This window comes from Sciurus vulgaris, assembly GCF_902686455.1.
Source record: "Sciurus vulgaris genome assembly, chromosome: 12".
Lineage (NCBI taxonomy): Eukaryota > Metazoa > Chordata > Mammalia > Rodentia > Sciuridae > Sciurus > Sciurus vulgaris.
Window position 1 is genome coordinate 81,131,283 of NC_136473.1, and position 23,922 is coordinate 81,155,204.

Sequence of the window (23,922 nt, forward strand, 5' to 3'; positions counted from 1 at the left end):
CCTGAATATTTTTGATCTGTAGTTGGTTAAATCAATTCAGAATCCACTGGTACAAAGGTCTAACTAAATTTCCTATATTCTATATGCCATTTCTTTTTGTACTCTGAATAGAACTTTGTGTGATAATGGAAACCTTATATATCTGACAGTCCAATATGGTAGCCACTACTCACATGTGGTTACTGAACACTTAAAATGTGGCTAATACAACAAAGAAACTGATTTTTAATTTCATTTCATTTTAATTAAACTTAAATAGCCATACATCACTACTGAATACCACAATGGAAAACAGCCCTTGAAGTCCTGAAAATCTAATTAAAAGACATTTATTGTCAGCCCCTTTCTTAAACCTGAAAATGAGATCCAGTTCATACAACATAAACTTATCAAAATTTTGTCAAGAATATAGTTTATTAGCCAGCTAAGTTTAAAAGTAATTGATTTCATTTTCTGGTGGAAGTTCTCATTTTTCTTCTATGTTTCCCAGAGGCAATATTACTGTAACCTTTCATTTTTTATGTGGTACCTTTAAGTTTTATAAGGTAGTTTTGGGGCTCCCACCTTTAAGATATTTATAGATACAGCAAACAGGAACAGGCTCGCAGATGCAGCACACTTCAGAGCTACTTTTTTGCTAATTGCAGTGTTTGTACTCTGCTGTCTCCACATGCCTTACCCCTACCACCCCACTTTCCCTCTTGCCCCCTTTGACACAGAGAGCTCCAAGAAAACAGACTGTTACCTCCTCGTGCAGGCCTGCATGGCAGAATGAAGGTCAAGAGATGAGTGGAGATGAATAGCAAGAAAGGTAAGTGGCTGCTGGGAAAGACTGCAGTCTCAGCACCCGGTCTCCCTTGGAAACTAGAAAAAGCTTGCACTGCCACTGCTATCCAGCAACCCAGAGGCAAAGCCTGTAATTTGCTAAGAAGCTGCTACTAGGAAGGAGGAGGAAAAGGAAGGGGAGGAGAAATGGGGAGGAAGGCAAAATCTTGGGGCTTGGCAGAACCAGTACTGCTAATAGTTCCCAAAATACCATTCCATTAGATGCATATTTTATACACCGTACCAAAACAATCAATACTACTTCTCATCTGATAGGGGAGGGAGAAGATTATTCCTCATGTAAAAGGAGGTAGGGCAAAAGAGCATTCTTGTTCTGGATACTATTTCATCTGCCCTTGGGCTATCCTAGTTGCTGCATTTATCCAAGTGAACTGTAAATACTGCCTCACTGGAGGCTCAGGTCTAGCCAGCTGGCAAATACCAAGAGTGGTGAAGAGACAGATTAAAAAGAAACACATGACAGACAGAAATGCAGGGACAAATTTCAGATCTGCTATAAATGGGTTAAACCTACAGAGAGGGAGGCTGTAAGTACTACTAAATTTGATCAGCTAGCTACAGATTTCTAGATCTAATATATGTCACATATCGAGATATAAACTGATTTCATAGTTTCAAACGCTCCTGTGTCATTTTGGCCTAATTCAACACTGACATCACAGTTGAGGTTTAAGTGAAGAAGATCAGGAGGAGGAGCAACAGAAAACTTCACGCAGTCAATCTAAGCATTTCTTAAATTCTTTGAACCAAGAGTTCTCAAAAGGAGATAATTTTGACCTCTCTTCCTCCAGAAGTCAGGGTAGGCAGAATTGTCTGTCCTGAAATGCCAACAGTTTTTTGTTTGCAGGCATCAGGGGCAGCACACCTTTTCTGTAAAGGACCAGATAATAAATCTTTAGGTTTTGCAGACCTTATAGTGTCAAAGCAGTCCTAAATAACACATAAATCAGTGGGTGAGCTGTGTACCCACTGCTTGCCATTCTACCCTAGTGGAACTGAAGCCATATGGCTTGTAAAGCTTAAAATATTTACTATCTGGTCCTTTTCAGAAAAATTTTGCTGATCCTTGCTCTTGTCCCTAAGTTCTACAGCCCTAAACTATGGTTCAGAAAACTCTTTTGGGGAGTCTGTGACCTACCTTAGATAAATAATATATCACCTTGATTCTTTTCCTTCTGAATATTGATTGGTTCCATCACAAACATGCCAGCCTTCAAGTGCCAAAGCCACTTTCACAAAGACAATGTTTTACTTATGTAGGTCATTCTACAATTAGATCATTGGTCAGAGCAGGTGTTGCTGATGCCAAGAATAAGAGACTCGTGCACCCACAAGGCCAGTGAGTGCTGCTTTATTTCATACCCACAGGCTACACCTACTAGAGATGGCCAACTATCTCAAATATTTATCACTGACTACAAAGTAGATCAGGACAAATTCAACACCAGAGTTAATTTTCTTTTAATTGAGAAAATGCACTAAAGTTAACATACAAAGCATACTTAGAAATTTCAAATAGGGGAATAGTTAAATGAATTATGAATTAATTGTTCATATGATAAAATATTGCACAGAATTAAAAGACAAACTAAAAAGTACTACAGGTACCTAACTTGGAAAACATCTGTACCTGGAAAATAGAAAGAACTTAAATCATTTTTTAAAAAAAGACCAATGACCCAAACAACAACAAATATTTAAAAAATACATAATCATGGAATTCACAAAATAGGAAGCCAGAAAAGCCATTGAATGAATGAGAAAATGCTATTTCAGTTGGGCGCAGCGGTGCATGCCTGTCAACCAGGGAGTCAGGCGACTGAGGCAAAAGGATTGCAAATTCAAGGCCAGCCTCAGCAATTTAGTAAGACCCTGTCTCAAAATAAAATATAAAAAAGGTTGGGAATGTGGCTCAGTGATTAAGCACCTCTGGGTTCAATGCCCGGTACCAAAAAAAAAAAAAAAGGAAAAGAAAATGTTGTTTCACTAGTATCAAGAAAGTGCAAATTAAAAAAAGAAGAAACAACTATATTTTCCTTAGACTGGCAAAATATCTTTAAAAAACTTTAAAAAAACGTATCAAGTAGAAAGAAGTAGCAACTCTCATACAGTGCTAGTGATGCAAAGAAGATATATATATATATATATACTCACTTTTCAGAGCCAGAAATTGATTTGGAAATAAATAACCTTTAGAAACTCTTGCACATTAATACAAAGAACTATGAACAAGAATGTACACAGCAGCATCATTAATGTTAGAAAAAGAAGACCTCAACATCCATCAGTACAGAAAAAAACAAAAATCACAGGACAGACTAAAATTAAGAATTTAAAATGAATGCTGTGTAAAAGTTTCAAAATGATGTATGCAAAGTATAAAATGTAAAAAGTATGTGTGTACATAAATGAAATAATAACAATAATGAGTTTAAGAATGATAAATATCAAAATCAGGATTGTGACTATCTGTAGGGAGGGAGTTAAGGGATGAGATCAAGGTCTAGAGGAGCTTAAACTATATATTCTTAATATTTTATTTAAAAAGAACTAAAACAAATTTGGCAAAATATTAGGACCTGATCAAGCTAGAAGATGGATAAACTTTTTGTAATGTTTAATAATTTTTAAAAGAAAAAAACAAGTATAGTATGATCGCAAAATAAACAATACATAAAGATGTTAGCGGTGATATTGCTGTAAGAGTATATAATTTTATTTTCTATTTAAAATATGGTTATTATGGATAACTTTATAAATGAACTTTTTTAAAGTTAAGGTTAAAAAATCTTTAGCTCTGCAAAATGATCATTGATATATAAAGAACTGTTTCAAGTCGAAAGATACACATAACAGAGAGGTGTTTATATTTCACAGTGTAGAAAACCTAAGACTAGTAGATTTATAGATTCTACTCTCACCCAACTCCTAGAAATTTTTTTCTAGCTGCTATAATCACTAGCATGGGACCTTTGTAAGGGGAAAAAAAAAAAAAGGTGGGAGTATTGGAGGAGCACCTGGGGAAGTAGGAAAAGCTCCCAGACCTGTGGTTCTTAATCTTTACTAAACACTAACACCTTTAACAATCGGATAAAAACTGTAATCCCTTTCCGGAATAAAAGTTCTTACATACACACAAAAATTTGCTAACAATTTCAGGGATTTCTGTACTTTCCCTTAGCTCAGATTAAAAGGGGCAGGGTCTAGAAGATAAGCCAGCTTTCCCCTCAGAGAAGACCTACAGGTCAGTTAGCTTCATTTCCCAATCACCTCCACTTAGCAGACAGATCAAAGTCCTTAAAGACTTTGTGGGTGGAGGAAGGCGGGTGGGACGAGATGGCTGATGTGTACAGGGGTGCAGCTGCATGGGAGGAATAACTTCTATTCTACAAAGCAGTAGGATAACCATGACTCAAAACAATTAACTGAACACTTCAAAAGAGTTAGTAGAGAAAATTCTGAATACTCCTGACACAAAGAGACAATAAATGTCTAAGGTGAGAGATACATCATTTACCTTATCTGATCATTATACATTGTACACATGTATTGAAATGTCACACTGCACCTGACAAACATATGCAACGATTACGTGTTAAAGCTTTTTAAGACAAAAAGAAAACACTCAGTGACACTGTTTAAAAGTCATGTTGCTGTGGTACAATTTACATACAGGAAAGGTTGCCCATTTTAGTATATTGGTCTGAGAATTTTGAAATCATGCACACAGTCCCATGAACTGTACCACCATAATCAAGATACAGAAGAGTTCCACCATCCCCCTAAATCCCTCATCCCACTTTATAGCTATCATTCCCCCAGTCTACAAGATTTTTTTTTAATTACAAAAAAAAAATTTAAAACTCACCACTGAAGAAACACATAGAATTTTCATTCACAGTTAAGAGAAATATGTAATCCAACAATTACCTTAGCCCACTAAGTTAGACATTGGTCACTGCACCAGATTGTAGATTATTTAAAAAAAAAGCGGGGCGGGGGGCTTGACGATATAATGAATGAAATTCCTTATATTCTAACAACTGCTTGCCAAGTTCCAGGAAGGTGGAGACCACTCTGTCAGCATTACTAACACTGAGCAGTGAGCCTGCCCTCGGTTAGGTATCCCAAAACAATTCTGGATTAAGTTATGGATGACATTCAGAATCTGAGCTATGAGCTTTGTCTTAAGGTTGGCCCCAACCAAATAGTTGTTTACTTGCCATTTTTAAAGTTTAGTCAATAGTGTGTCAATTCATTCATTTTTTTTCATATTCAGCCATCTTGCCTTTTCTGACATAAAAATGAAGGTTTGTGTTAAAGCTGGATCTTGTGGGGAAGATGAACATATTAAGTAGTGATAATTAAAACTGAAGACAGAAAAATGCCTCAAATAGAGCTCTAGAGAGGAAATCTGATACTGCCTGGGAGAATCAGGAATAAAACACCACAGGGGGGTGATCTGAATAGAATCTAAAGGGAATAAGAGGCTTCCTAGAAAACAAGGGGGCACAACAATTCCTGGGACCACCATTCTTGGATTTTAAGTAGTAGACAGTGACCTAGCAGGACAATCCCTGCTGTGGCATGGTGAGGGTGGAGTGGCTGTGGGTGGGGGTGGGGGAGGAAGGCCAAGGGTCTAGCTGGGAGGCCTGAGCCAACAGGACAGTGCAGGGGGAGAGGAGACAGGGACTTAAGGATTCTTGAGGAGAACAGCAGGTCTTGGTGACAGACTAAAGGTGAGGAGTAGAGAAGAAAAGGTTTCTAGTTTGAGTTCCAATTTTCCCAGTTGGGTGACACTTAGGCAGAACCATAAACAAAGGTTGTTTTTTTTTTTTTTTTTTTTTTTTGTTGTTGTTTTTTAAATACATGAGAACAGAATTCTTCTTTCTTGCCTTTTAAAGGTCAGAAGGAAGACTTATTTGGTTTATTTTGTTTATACCCTCTTTGTAAAGAGGACTTGAAAAACTCTTAAAGAAATGCAAACCTGTACCATACTTTAAACAAAGAAATAAGAGGGAAGGAAAATAATGGTCACATATGGCTTATCATGGACTACTCACTAGAAGTCAGGCACTATCCTTACATGCCATTTTATGAAGATGGGGAGAGAAGTCTGGGCTTGAGACAGAGATTGAAATGACAGCTGAAGCAACTAGAGTGGATAAGGTCAGCTGGGGAGAGTCCAGGAAAGAGAAACAAAGGATGCTTGTGGAATAGTATTTAAGATGTTACAGAGGAAAAACAGCTAAGAAAGGACACACAAAAAAGGAGGAGCAATCAGAAAAGACAGAAGTAAGCAGGGAAAGAAAGGTATCTGAAAGGTAATGGTAGGATAAAATTTTAAGAATGCAGTAGTCAAAATTATAAAATGTTGTTGAAAGTTCAAGGTAAAAGATGAAGTGACCATGAAATCTGATAACAAGGAACTTTACAGGACTCTTTAGCAGAGCAATTTCACTGGATAGGCAGGTGTGGCATAATTTCTATTTTAAGAAGTTGAAGAGTGAAAGGAGGCCAGGAAGTAAATAAAGTGAAATTAGAGCCCCCACTTTTTGGTACCAGGGATTGAACCCAGAGGTGCTTTACCCCTGAGCCACATCCCCAGGCCTTTTTTATTTTGAGACAGGGTCTCACTAAATTGCTGAGGATGGCCTTGAACTTGTGATCCTCCTGCCTCAGCTTCTGAGTCATTGGGATTACAGGCATGTGCCACTACGCCTGGCAAATTAGAGGATTTTTTTAAAGACTAAAAGCAAAGGAAAGAGTGAAATATGGTAACACCAGAGGGCAGTGCAGGGCTAAAGGTGAGTTCTATCAAGAAGGGAAAGACAAGAACCTGTCAAGGACAAACGGTCTTTACACAGGCATATTTTTGTCATTGATAAAGCTAAGCTTGCAGTTTTGCTTCCCATTATTTATGAATTTTGTGTGCCAAGTGGTTTCTTTTAACACCGTCAGCTTCATTACAAAGGAATTTGGTTCTTGAGGGATCTTTGAGCTATTATTGTATTTTATTTACATGTCAATGACCAGTAACCCATTTTCAGCACAAGTGCACAGGGATTGTGAATCATATCCTACTTCCCTTTCAGGTTAGAAGACTAAGATTTCCTAAGAAGAAATAAATTAAAGAACTGGGTCAGTATATCGCCCAGGGTTATCTAAGAGACTCTGAGGAAGATAAAGAATTGTTTAAAGCAGAATCCGAAACAATCATTCAGGAAACTGCTGTCAATTAATTCCAATTTGAAAAAAATTCTTAAAGTAGAAATATGCCTACCCAATGCTCTAGAACTCTCCCAAATTTAAACTTCTTATCCCAGCATCCTCACCCAATACTGAACAGGTGGCCTATAAGACAACTTCTCATTTGGTTCTCAGATTCTACGGGATCACAGGCATGCACCTCTCGCCCAGCTATCTAGCCACTCCTTTTGACACCATTTACCTTCTTCTCTGAACTCCTAATACAACTACCTGAACATAATTTTGCACTCAAGGATGTATTATTCTCTCATAATGTATATGTATAAATTTGACGTACTGAATCCTTTTTTGCTTAGATTTTTAAAAAAACTTTTTAGTTGCTGATGCACCTTTATTTATTTGTTTATATGAGGTGCTGAGAATTGAATCCAGTGCCTCACACATGCTAGGCAAGTGCTCTATCACTGAGCTACAACTCCAGCCTTGATGTACTGAATCTTGACGGTACAACATGGGGCATATGTCTTTCTTACCATAACCCACTGCTCTTGGCACACAACACAGAGGACACAAATGGTAAGAGAGTCACTGATGGTTTAGAATTCTGTGACTTTAGATATTAGTTGTGGATCTCCTAACTCCATCAATTAGTCAATTAATAAACTCAGACTAGAGGAATTACATGATTTGCCTGAGAAGGCATAAGTTGTGTGTTTTGCTGAAGGGTAAACTAAGTATCCTGCTTGCAACCCCGGGAGGTTTTTTTTTTTTTTTTTTTTTTTTTGTCTTGTGCCTGCTATTCTCCTTTGAAGAAGCATTAGAGTGGAAGTTCACAAAGGACCTCCATATTCCAGAAAATATTTGCACTTCTTATATCAACACACTTAAAATGGAATAGGGAAGACATGCTCATCTGAAAACTGATTTAAACAAAATACAGGGTCTTCAGGAGCTATATACCCAAGATCAATTGATGTTCCTCTGCTGCCATCTTATGGACATAGATGATTACTACATAGGGTTTATTTTCACTCGAGAAAATGTTATTTAACATTAACACATCTTTGTATTAGGCTCTGTGGTATGAAGAAAACTTTACAGAAAAAGCAGGCTCACTAAGTTCACAATGTAGTGACGAAGAGCAACAACATGTTATTTACTTTATTTAACCAGTCCAAAGAACGGTGCTACTGAAGAACAAATCTGGTTTCAGCCTGGAGATGGGGAGCAGGATAGTCAGCAGGAGGGTTATTCTTGTTCATGAATAAAGTGTTGTGAAGTATAGAAGGTGAGAAAAAAAATTTCAGGGAAAAGATTCTTCACAGACAAGGGAAGAGAATCATTAAGGTAGAATGAATTCAGGAAATGTCTACGTTTTGTAGGTGGGTAAACTGATGAAATCACCAAAGCTACAAAATACTGGAAGAAGAGTAGAAAGAAAAGGATAAGAAGGATAGGGAGAACATTACAGTTTTGGGTAAGGTGAATTCAGAGTCTGATGAAATGTGGCCATAGTGGCTCGGGAGGATGAGACAGGAGGATCAGGAGTTCAAAGCCAGTCTTAGCAACATAGCCAGACCTGGTATAAACCAACCAACTAACAAATATTTTTAGAATCTGATTAGTAGTTTCTCTACAGGACTAAAATGACTAATAATTGTCAGCAGAATATTCAAGACTGCTTGGCTCAGCATGATTTTGAATTTTGCTCAGAAACTGGTCCTTTGCACATACAAAATCAATTAGGAAACTTCTCATCTTATAGATGGAGAAAAATGTTTACTTTCATCAAGATTCACCTGATTGTATAGTTTGTAGTAAATAAACAGTTTTTACACAGACCCCATCACACTAGTCTCTTCATTTTATAATTTATTCTTCAAAGGCCAGTTCAGTTTACAAAGTGTCCTTCACCTACATAAACCAGCCTCTCTCTAATTGCCCTAAATACCTGACCATTTTTATTTAAAATATATAGTATGGAATATTTAAAAAAAATAGAAAAAGAATACAATCAATACCTGTGTATTCTTACCATCCAATTTAAGAATAACAGTACCAATACTGATTTCCTCTTAAAAAGAGAACAGTTTTCTTACTTCTTGAAATTCTTAATTGTTTTCTATAATCCTAACCTTTTGGGTTTGATCCTTGGATCAATGCACATGTTTAAATTCACTAAGGATATGAAGAAGAAAAAAAAAGCAGTTCCAAAGTAGTTATTCTGAACACTTTATATCTTATTATTCCCACCTACCTTCTCCCCCTCCCCTAGTCACATCACCAAAACAATCTAACACAACCAAGCCAGCTTCCCAAAGAACCATCAGAAAAGGAGGAGGAGAGAGTACAAACATATTTAAAATATCTGAGCTATCAGGCAAAAGAAAATTTTTTACCTGTTGCTTCTCCCATTCCATGTCCAGCACTTGCTGAAGTCTCAATTCAGCACACCCAAGACAGCCCTCAAATACTGACAGTATTAGGAAACTATGGCAGAGGCTTGTCTCAATTTCCTGAAACACACAGATCAACTTCCTGTGCCTCTGATTTTCATAAAATGAGGAATGGCAAGGAACTCAACTGCCAGATCAAATCAATCCAGGTGAGGTAAAGCTACCTCAGACACACCTTGCCACACACCTGTGCAGCTGCATTCCCACAAACCCTAGTTTCAACAAACAAGTGGCCACTCCTCTAGTTGTTCTTCCCCAGTAAACACCAGAACCCATTTTATGAGACTGTTTAAAGCAGTGGTCTTTTTCTAACATGGGAATATGAACTGGTAGACAGGAAGTGGGAGGGGGGAATAAGGGCACAAAATTTTGATCCCTCCTACTTGTTACTAATACAGCTCTGAAAAAAGAATCACTTTATCAGGAGGAGATTAACTGTGAAAACATGGCTGATAAGGGCTTTGAGTAGCAGGTGTTAGGTGACTGCTCCTTCACTGAAGTGGCTGAGCATTGGGGGGAGAACCAGAGGCTCCACTGCTTCAGGGAATGAACTCTTGTCCTTTCTTCTAAGGACATGTGTCCTGAAGGGCGGGGGAAACTTTTTAAGCACCCCCTCTGAACTGTTGAAGACTTGCATGACAAATGCCATTGTCTCTGGGAAATGAAGTGAGGTTATGTTTTAATAGCAATGTTCAGCAACAGAAAGGCAAAAAGGTATTAGACTTTTAATTCAAGGCCCTAAAATTTCACTGTATTAGCTCTTAGCAGACAGCACTCAGGTCTACCTTCCAAGAACTGTTTTCTGGTGCTAAACAAAACTAATGTTATTTTTAAACAGCTTTGTTGAGATATAATTCACATACCCCCTAAGTATACCATTCAATGGTTTTTAGTATATTCCATTATGCAGTCCTTACCATGATTCTAAAACAGTTGCTTCATCCTCAAAAGAAATTCCATATGCAGTCAATGCCCACTTCATGTTTTTAAATATAGATAGCCTCATTCTTACTTAACAAATAGTACCACATTCTATCACACCTAAAACACATCTAAAAATTAATTACAAGATGCACTACTGCTTTGTTTACTGTTAAAAAAAAAAGTGTCAGTAAACCTATCACACATACTTTCTTTTCTTTTTTGTGCCAGGGATTGAACTCACACATGGTTTCTTATAACTTTATAGCTCAATTATCATTTTAAGTTACTGAAAGACATCTTTAGGATGCATTTACCTAGATAAATTTAGAATCAGCAATACATATAACTCGGTGGATAAAATAATATGAAAACCTATGATATATGTGCAAGAATAACAATAAGACAGAACCTGTGACCAGTGTGATTCTATATCACGTACAAACAGAAGAATGAGAAGTTATACTCCATTTATGTATCTTGTGTCAAAATGCATTCTACTGTCATGTATAACTAATTAGAACAATAACAACAACAACAAAAGACAGAGCTTGCTTTCGGAGATGTTAACAAGTGAAAAAAGGTTCACCCTAGGATCAACAATATTCAATACTTTGTAGTTTGGAGTATACTACACTGCAAAACAAAATAAACTGACTTAAGCAGGAAAGGAATCTGTGGGAGGGAGTACTGTTTTGTTTTTGGTACTGGGGATTTAACCCAAGGGTGCTTTACTACTGAGCTATAGCCCCAACACCCCCTTTTTTTGAGAAAGAATCTCACTAAATTGCTGAGTCCCCCACTGCCACCCCACCAAGTTGCTGAGGTTAGCCTTGAACTTGTGATCCCTCTGTCTCAGCCTCCAAAGTTGCTGGGATTACAGATGTGTGCCACAGTACCTAGTGAGAACAGTGTTGTTGTTGTTGTTGTTTTGGTGGTGGTGCTGGGGATTGAACCCAGGGCCTTGTGCATGTGAGGCAAGCACTCTTACCAACTGAGCTATATCCCCAGCCTTGTTGTTTTGTTTTGTTTTTAATTTTTTTTTTTTTTTTTGGTAGCTGTAGATGGACAGCAGGCCTTTATTTATTTATTTATTTTTATGTAGTGCTAAAGATCAATCTCTGTGCCTCACATATGCTAGGCAAGTACTCTGCCACTGAGCTACAGCCCCAGCAAGGGAATAGTGTTTTTAATACAAAGAATATCATGGGGTGGGATGTCTCTGCAAGAATTAATTGCTACCATTGCCAGCATGCTTAGCTCACTAGTTGTTGCCTCAAGTAAGTATTCAAGTGCTTGGTGAGGGAAAAAAGGGCATCAGAAGGTACCTGTATATGGTTTTTACTATATTACCATGATAGAGATTTTTCCCTTAGAGATCCATAAAGTACATCACAAAAATGTATGACACTGTAAATACAGGCATGCCTTGTTTCCTTGTACTCTGCTTTGTTGTGCTTTACGTGTTAATGGTTTTTACAAATTGAAGGTTTGTGGCAATCCTGCTTTGTGTAAGTCTATCAGCACCATTTTTTCCAAAAGCATGTGCTCATTTTACTTCACTGTGTCAAATTCTGGTAATTATCACATTTCAAACTTTTTCATGATGATTATATCTGTTAGGGTGAACTGTGTGCAATACCATTTGATGTTACTATTTTAATTGTTTTGGAGCTCTATAACTATGTCTATATAAGATGGTGAACTTGACTGATAAATGTGTGTGTTCTGACTTTCTTGTTTCCCATATCTCTCCCTCTCCTCAGACCTCCCTATTCCCTGAGATTTAACAATACTGAAATTAAAACTATGAATAACTCTATAATGGCCTCTAAGTATTCAAGTGAAAGGAAGTGTCACATATATTTCACTTTAAATCAGAAGCTAGAAATGATCAAGCTTAGTGAGGAAGGCCTGTTAAAAGCTGAGAAAGTCTGAAAGCTCAGTGTCCTGCATTAGTTAGACAAGTTGTGAATGCAAAGAAAGAGTTCTTGAAGTGCTACTCCAGTGAACACCAAACGACAAGGAAGAGAAACAGCCTTATTAGTGATAGGGAGAACATTTTAGAGATCTGGACAGCACATCAAACCAGTCACAACATTCCCTCATAGGGTAATCTAGGGCAAGACCCCAACTCTTCAATTCTAGGAAGGCTGAGAGAGGTGAGGAAGGAACAGAAGAAAAGTCTGAAGCTAGCAGAGGTTGGTTCAGGAGGTTTAAAGGGAGAAGCCACTTCTATAACATCAGAGTGCAGGTAAGGCCTCAAAAGCTTATGTAGAAGCCACAGTAAATCATCTACAAGATCTAGCTAAGAAAACTGATGAAGATGGCTGCAACCAAACAACATATTTTCAGTGTAGGTGAAATAGTTTTTTATTGGAAGGAGATAGCATTTATGACACTCATAGCTATAGAGAAGAAGTCAATTCCTGGCTCAAAGTTTCAAAGGACAGGGTGCTTCTCTTGTTAGGGGCTAATGCATCTATCTGGTGCCTTTAAGTTGAAACCAACACTCATTTACCATTCTGAAAATCCTAGGGTCCTTAAAAATTGCACTGAATGTACTCCGTCTGTTGTCCCTAAATGGAATAACAAAGCCTGGCAACAGCACATCTGTTTACAACATAGCTTACTAAATATTTTATGCCCACTACTCTGAGACCTACTACTCAGAAAAAAAGATTCCTTTCAAAAATATTACTACTGCTCATTGACAATACACTTAGTTACCCAATAGCTTTGATGGAAATACACATAAAGATTAATGTTGTCTTCATGCCTGTTAACACAAAATCCATTCTGCAGCCGTGGATCAAAAAGTAATTTTTACTGCCAAGTCTTATTATTTAAGAAATACATTTCATAAGGTGATAGCTGTCATAGATGGTGATTCCTCTGATAGATCTGGGCAAAGTAAATTGAAAACCTTCTGGGGAGTATTCACCATTGCACATACCATTAAGAACACTGATGATTCATGGAAGGAGGTCAAAATATCAATGGTACCAGGAATCTGGAAGAAGTTGATTCTGACCCTCATGAATGACTTTGTGAGGTTCAAGTTTTCAGTTTACAGATGTGGTGCAAATCACAAGAGAACCAGAATTAGAAGCAGAGAAAGAGACTGAATTGCTGCCTCTCACAACAAAACTTGAACAGATGAAGAGTGGCTTCTAATGAATGGGCAAAGAAAACAGTTTCTTCATATGGAATCTACTCCTGGTGAAGATGCTACAACGAATGCTGAAATAACAAAGGATTCAGAATCTTACATAAACTTAGCTGGCAAGGCAGGAGCAGGGTTTGAGAGGTCTGACTCCAGTGTGGAAAAGTTCTACTGTAGGTAAAATACCATCAAACAACATCTCACCCTACCGAGAGATCTTTTGTGAAAGGAAGAGTCAATTGAGGAGGCAAATTTCATTGTCTTGTTTCAGGAAATTGCCACAGTGACCCCAATGTTCAGCAACCACTCCCCCCACCAGTCAGCAGAAAGGGAACCTGATTTACTCCAAATCACACAGCAAGAGGCTGAGATGGAATTTTAAATCAATCCTGTGCACCACCCACCAAGTACAGCCTTTTACAGTGGCCTGCAGGTAGCCCAGTCCCTCAGGTTGCAACTTATCATCACTATCATTTCAAAAGCAGACATGTTCTGAAAAAAAAATAAGAGGTACAGTTTAACACTAAAGGCAGTTCTGTCTGTACGGTGTCTTTAGCCTGGTGAAACTTCTTCTCACTAAGCACTGGGCTCCAAGCAGAGGATCACTTTTCTTTCTATTCCAGAACTGTTTGGAGCATAATCCAATTGTATTAATAACTGAGAGACTTCCAGAATGACAACTTGTTAATCATCTGAGTCTTCGAGCAAGTTGTAATCTTCTTGTGGGTGGAGGGTGTAGCTGTAATGTTGATGGCTGCTGAGTGATCAGGGTGGTGGTTGCTGAAGACTGGAGTCGCTGTGGCAATTTCCTAAAATAAGACAATGAAATCTGCCTCTTCAGTTGACTCTTCCTTTCACTTAAGATTTCTCTGTAACATGAGATGCTGTTTGATGATATTTTACTCAGTAGAAAATGTACCTTCTACCATATACATTTCACTCTCTTCCTGTTCAATATATTCATACTTAGGAAGAGAATAATCATGTGAGTAGAGAAAAAGGTTGGTAAATTCATTGCTGCAGACAGACCTCAGGATAGAAAAAATACTTTAGAACAACATCAACAACAAAGGAGAGATTAGAGGAGTCTGTGAAATCTCTTCTCTAGAGTACCTTTTTGAATTAGTGACTGTATATAGCTCGGGGATGGGGATGAAAAAATGATAAAAAAAATGACTCAGTTTAGTTGGTATATATTTCTAACATTTCAATGATGTTAATCTGCTGACAGCCTCACATTAGCAGGAGTAACTACCTAGCTTACAAAACCATAAGGGATTCAAGAAGGGGGTGGATATGTGTGGTATATGTGACCCAACCAGTAGTGACTGCAGTAGTGAGAAGCAAAGCAGAGTCACATGTAATGTGGGCTTTTTGGGAGAGACAAGCAATTTCAGTTTCTTGTGGAGAAAAACTATTATAGCCATTTCTACAAAGAAAAGAAAGGCCATAAAACTAATGTAAAATTCAGGGCTAAGTCGGGGGAGGAGAAAAGTGAGAGGAGAAACAAGAGAAGCAAAGGCAGACACTATCAGACTCTAATATTAGCCAAGGGAATTGTTTACATTTTGTTGCTAAGGAAAACTTGGAGCTTTGGAAAATGAACCCAACCACTACATTACTTTGACAGCTGCTGCGTGGCCCTGGTATCCCTGCAGAATTATCTGCCAACTGCTTGCCACTTGCCATTTCTATCCTGCTGTCTGCCAGTCAATTCAGTCCCTTTATAATCAGATGACCCTGTTGGTTTTTATAGTCCCCAAGATAATCCAAAGACTGGATGGTGGTGATTAGAGTGCCAAGAAGGTAGAGACTGTTGCATTCTGGAATGCAGACTAAGACAGGCTGGCCCTGAATCAAAAACCTCTATCCTGAATGCATACAACTTAAATTCAAAAGATGTATTTGGTGTGTTCAATGAAGAGGAGGTCTGCATGAAGTCTCCACTGTGCCTCTGACTCAAGGTGTGATATTAAATGAATGACTCTTTACTCACAAGGTCTCAGCATTTCCATGTATGAAGCAAGGAGCATACCTCCTATTCCTTTCTATCATATAAAGAGAATGTATTTGAGTACACTTTAGCTTTACACGATGGTGGGGGAGGGGGAAGGAACTTTGCAAATCTAAGACCATGTTGTTGAAAATAACAAATTTTCAGAAGTTCTGCCATGACAATGCATGCGAAATCACATAATTATTTAGCATTGTGCATACTTTGAATGTCAGGCTATTATATTTACTCTTCAATGGCCATGACTACCTCCACAGACTTACATTACAGAAGAGACTATGATCCCTAGAGTTTTGGTGAAGTCCTCTATCTCCTTCTGCCTCATTTTAAGAGTAATACTTTATCACTCTGGAACTTTGGACAATATAAAAACAAATAAAAATTAGCCAGAACTCCCCCAAAACCCAGTATTAACCTTTCCATGTTCACTACTATCTGATATCATAATGTATCCTTTAATAACGAGCTTTGTTCATTTAACAAACTGAATAAAGATCTGTTACCAGAGGGTGTAAAGCTGAAACTGATTTTTGGCCAATTGTATACACACACTCCCTTATCCCCTCTTGGAACAAAACCAAGGAGAGCCAGCTGTAAAATTCAATGGTAAGACCCATTTCCCAGGTCCAAGGGCTCTAATCATAGTGGCAAACAGATTATTTCTGAGAGATGACTTTCCACTTCGTTATGTCTTGCTGTGGCCAGTTTCAAAGCCCCATTTATCCCAATGCTCACTAATTGTTTCAAATTGGACCTGTGAACACAGGCTTCAGGCTTCCATCATGGTATCTCAGCAGGAGTCAAGATACTTCCACAATGAGCTGATTACCAAGAAAGCTGCAGCTTCAAAAGAGAATTAGCACCCAGCATGCTCTTTCAGAAGGAAAATTTAACTGTTTTCAAAACATCTCATTTTATTTTCTTTCAACTTAAGCATGTCTAGATGGAGAAACTAAGTGGCTTTAATTCTGTAAAGGCTTAAATGGTGTGTTTTATTTGCTCAAGTCATTCTGCTGAAAATTCTTCAGTGATATTCCATAGCTTTGAGAAAAGAAGATGAGCAAGTTTCTTAGCATTGCACAGACAAAAATCTACATGATTTGGTTCCTGACTACATTTCTCCATAATTTCCTAAGTATATGCAGTGGAATACCAGTCTTGAATTTCTTTGAGGGAAAAAGAACCTATTCTATAGGCAAGAAATTCAGACTGTGCTGCAAATTCTAACTATCTTCAAGTCTCACTTTACAGCCCCACCTCCCAGAGAGGAATGACCTGAGGTTTCTGAGTGATCCTGTTTAACTTTGTTTAACCCACTGCTTTCCAAATTCATTTGGACATAAAATCCTTTTTTTCCTCCCTTTATTTAAACCTATTTCATAAAAGACACTTTTTAAAAATGCTACACTGGTCTTCCTGTCCTCTAGCTTCAAAGCAAACTTATCTGTTTCTTGAATTTCTTGCATTTTCCATCCTCTTTTTAGAACTTATAGTTAATTTGTACCTGTCTTTATTTTAAAATTCAACTCCAGTCCCCTTCTTTCGTAGGCTTCCCAGTCACCTGACTTGGTCTAAATCAGATTTCCCTCCTCCTCAGTTCTATAGCACTTTATACATACTCTTATCAAGGTGCTTAAAAATTATACTGTAATACTTGATTACCTGGATGCCCTCCCACAACAGATAGATTAAAGAGCCTCAAGGGCAGGAGAGTCTTCTTTGACCTTGTATCCTTAATACCTTTGTGACTGGCTGTTACAAAAATTCTTCAAATGGCTCATCATGCTCATTAGCAAAAATCTAGAATCCTTATCTTTGGCTGTAAAACCTGGCATTATATAGCTCCTACTTACTCCTCAAACTTCATCTTAGACTACCATTTCCCTCACTCTGTATTTAGTCACAATGCCATCCTTCATTTTCTCCAAAGGGTCAAGTGTCTGCCCATCTCAGTGTCTGAAAACTGCACCTAGCTATTCCTTATCCTGAAAATCTTGGTTTGAGCATCACACCCTTATGAAAGCCTTCTTCTTTGATCCTCCAGGAGAAGGGAAGTCTTCTAAGTCTTCTGTGATATACTGTTGTGATAACTCATATTACCTCTTTATGAAACAGGCTGAGGATCCTTTATCCAAAAGGCACAGGATAGGTTTGTTTCAGATTTTGAAAAAAAAAATTAATTTTAGAATACTTGTATATGCATAATGAGATATCTGAGAAATGGAACTCAAGTCTAAACATGAAATTCTTGTTTAACATATACCTTTCCACATAGCGTGAAGGTAATTTTATGCAATATTTTTAGGGCACTTGCATTTTGACTGCAACCTGTCATATGAGGTCAGGTATGGAATTTTCCACTTGTGGCATCTTCTTAGGCTCTACAAGTTTCAGACACTGGAACATTTCAGACTGAATTTTTGGATTAGGGAAACTGTATTGCTCATAATTTTACTGAAAGTTTTTTGGTGGAGGAGATTATAATTAAGCTGAGTTTCATATATACCTTTATACATGCAGCCTGAAGGTAATGTATTAAATAATGTTGTGCATGAAATGAAGTTTCATAGTGAAGAATGTTCCACTTATTGTGTCATGTCAGCATGCAAAACATTTTAGAATCTGCAATATTTCAGATTTTGGATTTTCAGATTAGGGATGATCAACCTGAATATACCACAAGTTTAATCATTGTTTAACATTTGTCTTTGTCCCTAGCATATATGTTTTTGAAGGGCTCAGATCATATTTGTCTGGTTCACTTATATAACACTTGGGCTTATTATTATATCCAGAAACTGGTAGGTATTCAATGAGTATTTTGAAAAGAATAAGTACAAGTAGGTATGAATTGCCTCTTTTTCTAATGTTTCCCTATTTGTCTATTTTGTGCCATTCCTAAAATGTTCTTATCATGGCCTATTTTAGATATACCACATTTATCTTATAATGCACTCATATCCTGATTTAATCCTTGCATTCATATTGCTACTGTTTCTTGAGGAAATGTGCCTGGTAATCCTGTGTGGCATATAGCTGGTACTCAATAGACATCTGTGGACTGAATAAAACTTCTAAAAGAAAATCAAAATCTATAGCAAGTACTCCTATTTATTATAGGTTATAAGATCCTCAGAAGGCAGTAACCATCTAATTTTTTCTAAACAACAGTTCATTTAACTAGATCCTTAAAAGAGTAGTCTGATCGGGGCTAGGGCTGTAGCTCAGTGGCAGAGCACTTGCCTAGCATGTGTGAGGCACTGGGTTCAATCCTTAGCACCACATAAAAATAAACAAATTTAAAAAGAAAGGTACTCTGTCCATCTACAACTACAAAAATTTTTTTTAAAAAAGCAGTCTGATAAAAAATGTAATTTCCCCATCCTTTTATGGATCATGATCTTAATGAAGAATTTAATGCTTTATTTCTCAGCTCAAAAAGATTTTTTTAAAAGAGGGGTGGTTTTTTTCAGCTAATGGAAAGATTAATTTTGCATTTAATTTCTAGATGAAACTGATAATACCTACATTACATCTGAGGTAGTAAATATGTAAGCATTAAATATTTGATTGACTTATTCATATTCCTTGGCTAGCAGTCTCTAAAACTTATTAGCCCAGAAAACTGGTTTTCTTCAACTTTTATGTTAAAAAAAAAAAAAAAAAGGAACAAAGGAAGCAGAAAAATACTATTTCCCAATTCATTTAACATCTTTCTCTCCTTCCTTCTCAAAATGTGTTTTAAAGCTGTGTTTAAAATAATTAAAAAGTTGAATTCTTATTATGTCTCATAGATACTTTATGTCTCATAGATACTTTTTTTTTTTTTTTTTTTTTTTTTGGTGTGTGTGTGGGGTACTGGGGATTGAAACCCACAGGTACTTCACCATTGAGTTACATCCCCAGCCTTTTTATTGTTTTTATTTTGAGACAGGGTCTCCCTAAGTTGCTTAGGGCCTTACTGAGTTGCTGAGAATGGCTTCAAAATTGCAATCCTCCTGTCTCTGCCTCCCAAGTCACTGAGATTACACACCTGTGCCACAGTGCTTGGCTTCCTTTTGTATCTTAAAGATCTTTCACTTTACCCACTTTATGACTTTTTACATATACATGCATAGTCACAGACATAAAATCTCCTGCTTTGAATATTCAAAATAATATTAAGTCAAACTGAAATCTAAATTTTGATGATTTCATTCTTTTCTAGTCTTTAAGTAGATCTGAAACCTCCAAATAGAGTGTATCCTATATTTTATACTTCTTTAAGAAGGAGAAAGTAGTCCATTCTCTCTTGGTCCCTAAGGTTCGTAATCCTAACAATTAAGAAGTTTTTCTTAGCTTGTACCTTAAGTCTCTCCTATGTCAATACACAACTGTTCTTTCATAATTTCTCTTTAAAGAAAATGCAGAATAGCTAATCATCATCCTTCTACCATATCATCATATATTACTCAGTTCCTTTTTTTGGTATTAATCTCAAATTCATTAAAAATATATATTCTAGCTCTATTCTTCAAGTGTTTTATCATACTGTTACTTATCTTCACTGCCAGAGAAGTCATTATGTACAACCCGGAACAAAAGATATTTCTCTACACTTCAGATTTCTCAGCACAAAATATAGAAAAAATGCCTGACATCTGTCTCTCTCACAAGACAAATAGAAAGAAAAAAAAAATGACTATACCCATAATAGAATGCTTATGTTAAATAATAAAAAATAATTAAGATCACCACCAAACCCCCCCCCCCCGAGTCAAAAGACAAAACCCAAACAGTAAAATTAAGATCTATTCCCATAAATTTATTTGTGACTGGGAAAAAACTTCACACCACTGCTTTGTCTCCTACTTCAAAACAGAGCCCCCCAAAGCAAAGAGTAACCTAACATACCTCCTCTTCTCCCTGGCTTCCACAGAGGAGTCTGTTCCAGTAGAGGAGAGCACAGTGGCAGCTGTGACCCCATTGGCAGTGCTAGGTGGAGGGCGATTGGTGATCACACAGAGCGGGGTGCTACAAGAGACACTGTCTGCTGTCTTCTCTGATGTAGAGTCAGCCTGGGATTTGTAAGGAGTCCTGAAATCAAAAGAGACATGAGCAGGAGAATGGTCAGAATTGCTACACCACAAAGTACTGGTACAGAGACAGGAAGGTTAGAGAGAGGGCTAACTAGAGAATCTTCTTACTCGGATTTTGTTTGATTTGTTAATTCTGAGCTCTTAAATTTTAGAACAGTATAATTATACGTTTAGTCAGACATCCTCTGCCTGGGGACTCACACTTAATTTTAATATTTTTTTTGCCTGAGATCACAAAACAAAAACAAAAATTTAGCTATGGCACAAAGCAAGACAGTGACATATGCAAGAGTGCTTTAAATGACTCCTCATTACCATCTGGCCTCCCTCCACACATGCACACAGAGACAGTGTCTCGCTACACGTGAGAAAGACACTAAAGTCACTTACGATAATAGTCTCCACCTGTCCCTTAATTCTTGGCAGTGGGAGCCTTTGTGGCAGTCGTCAGTCTAGATTTGATGACCATCTTCTTGAATTATCCATTAGAAAAATACTCTACAATCTCAGTATGTTTAGTTTTCCCTCACCTAGTTCAGCAACTGGAGCCTCTTTTCATTTAACAAAATGCCTAATTGTCTATATTCGTAACTGCAGAAGGGAGAAATTGAAACAAAAGCCGAACAGGAATTCTGTATGTAACCTTAGCTACAGACTTTTCAACAGCAAGCTGTATAATTAAACTCATTTATGTGAAAACAAGATCTTTGTTTCTTAACAAAGAGTTAGGAGCAACCATTGGCTCTCCACCCAAAAAGCTATCATTTGTGATGTCACAGCTTGTTGCTGGGGTAACAGAGATCCAAAATTGATACAGAGATGGCAAAAGCAATGAAAAGCATGAATGTTAAAAATCTGTTTTTCACCTACTCACAATTATTACCAGAAATGTTTATAAGTAGCTATAAGTTCACTTCCAAATAATCAATTATTAGAATCAAATATTAAAATAAATAATTGGATCATAAGAATCTATTATTGTACCTAGATAGAGATGTAAAAATAGAATACTTTTAAAGATGGAAGTGGTATCTGAAAAATACAAGCTACTTCTCCAGAGGCACTTAATTTTTTATTCATTTTCTAATTTTAAAAATTGAAAGTAAATAATTTCCCAGACTTATTAATCTATAAAAAGTACTAATAAAATTAAAAACACATCTATGAAAAATTGCATTAAGCCAGGCATGGTGGCACACATCTGGAGTCCTAGCTATTTGAGAGACTAGCTACCTGTACTCCAAGAATTCAAGGCCAGTCTGGCCAATGTGAGATCCCATTTCAAAACACAAACAAACAAATAACAACAACAAAAACAACAACAACAACAACCCTTTAGATAAGGTTTTATACACCTTACCTAAGGTTTTTTTTTTTTTTTTAGGTTAATAACATATTTTGGTCTTGCATTTCTTAAGCTATTGAAATGTCAGAGATTTAATTATATTAAATTATACAACAGGACTTTTACTATTATTTTGAAATGTGGTATAATTTTACAAGTAGACAGGAAAACAGGAAACGCTCTAGAGCAGGGATCAAAGGTGGTACAATGGAGTAGAATAAACATGGGCTTTGGGATCACTTGAGGCTATGTTTAAGGTAATTTAGTCTCTCATCTCTTCTTCATTTATAAAATAGGGATAATGATACCTTTACTTTCAGGATTCTTGTGATGATTAAGTAAAACAATGCATGAAGAACTCCTAAAATAGTGCCTGGGATAAAATATAAATTTGGTGGAAACAAAATAGTGACAAAATGGATAAGAGCTTTGAGATGGACAAATCTGGGTTTGAATTCTGCTCAGGTCCTCACTATCTGTGTGATGGTGGGCAGATAATAGGATTTTCCTATTATCCTGATTTCCTATCAGTTTCCTCATCCATAAAAATAATAATAAATTGTGGCCCTCTTATTCCCATATTTTTCATTGGTGTACTATTATAGCTATTCATAATGGTGGGAGGTGCTGTCACATATTCATACATGCATACAATATAACAATCTAATTTGGGAAATAGCATAAATACTGAGGAGCTCTTTATGAGACTATAAATGATATGTGTGTACCTGAGATGGCTAGTTGCCTAAGCCATACCCATTGGTCCTTACTAACAAAACTCCTGTTTAATAGGCAGTAATGTACCTATTAAACATCTACATTTCCCAAAACCTCCCTAAAGCTAGAGGTATCCATTTAGACACAAACAAAAACTAGTACTTCTGAGAAAATCCTTAGTTCAGAGGCACTCCCTCCTCGCTGTTTCTCCCTTTCCTCCTGCTTCTTATCTTGAATGCAGCCATAATGGCTACAGCTCCAGCAGTTATTCTGGATCATGAGGCAATCCATGGAAATAGATACCATGAAATAAAGATTACAGAGCAGAAACACCAAAAAAATCTGGATTCTTGAATGACTTTAGAGCTATTAGGTTAGCCCTGACTATTTCTGGGCTTCCTTAAGCACAAGAAAAGTATATAAACCTTTATCTTATTTAAGGCACTATTATGTGTGAGTAAAGCAAATCTCGATATAATCTGTGTATAGTAAATAAGCCTATGTCTGTCTGTATTTATTTTTCCCCAAAGTCAGTTCTTAATAGTTAATCTAGTAACCTATCTGTGTTTTGGCTTCTTCATCTATGGGGAAAATATTTATCATATCTGTACAGTTGGATAATTATGAGGATTCAACAAATTTCCACATAGTTATACAGTATTATTTTATTAATCAGTCATAAGTCTGTCCCTCCTTATAAATAACTGATTATGAGAACTAATGAACTTCTACATAATTATACAGTATTATTAATTATTATCCACCATAATCTTGTCCTTCCTGGTCAAATTAATAATCACTACTGGTTTTAAGGAAAGAAATCTAGTAAACTGACAAGTATCAATCAAGCACCACTATAATTGCAACAGTATCTTCATTAATAATATTTCATTTACTTTATGTCAATTGTAGGGACAAGACCCACAAAAGCCATACCCCAAAAGCAAAAAGGTCTCTGATCACATGAAAAAGAGTCAAGATCCACAGTTAAAACCACAACTAAAGTTCTGCCACACTTTCACTACTACACTCTACCTAAGGAACTCCTTAGATAGCCTAGAAACCAAGGAGACACTGTCCCAAAACACATTTTAGACAAACCTGAATCTCTCCTTTCCCACAGCATTTCCAGAAAAACACTCACTGGCTGGGAATTTTTAGAAGGCTGT

General features: G+C 37.0%; 1 protein-coding gene across 5 annotated transcripts in view; it reads right to left on the reverse strand.

Annotated features, from left to right (window-relative positions):
• Positions 1–23,922, reverse strand: part of PPP1R12B (protein phosphatase 1 regulatory subunit 12B) — a 208,757-nt gene that overhangs the window by 97,931 nt on the left and 86,904 nt on the right. For all 5 annotated transcript variants that reach the window (XM_079106012.1, XM_079106014.1, XM_079106016.1 and 2 more), the window contains one exon: positions 20,507–20,689. In XM_079106012.1, coding sequence (XP_078962138.1) covers positions 20,507–20,689 — 183 coding nt within the window. The remainder of the gene's footprint in view (positions 1–20,506; positions 20,690–23,922) is intronic.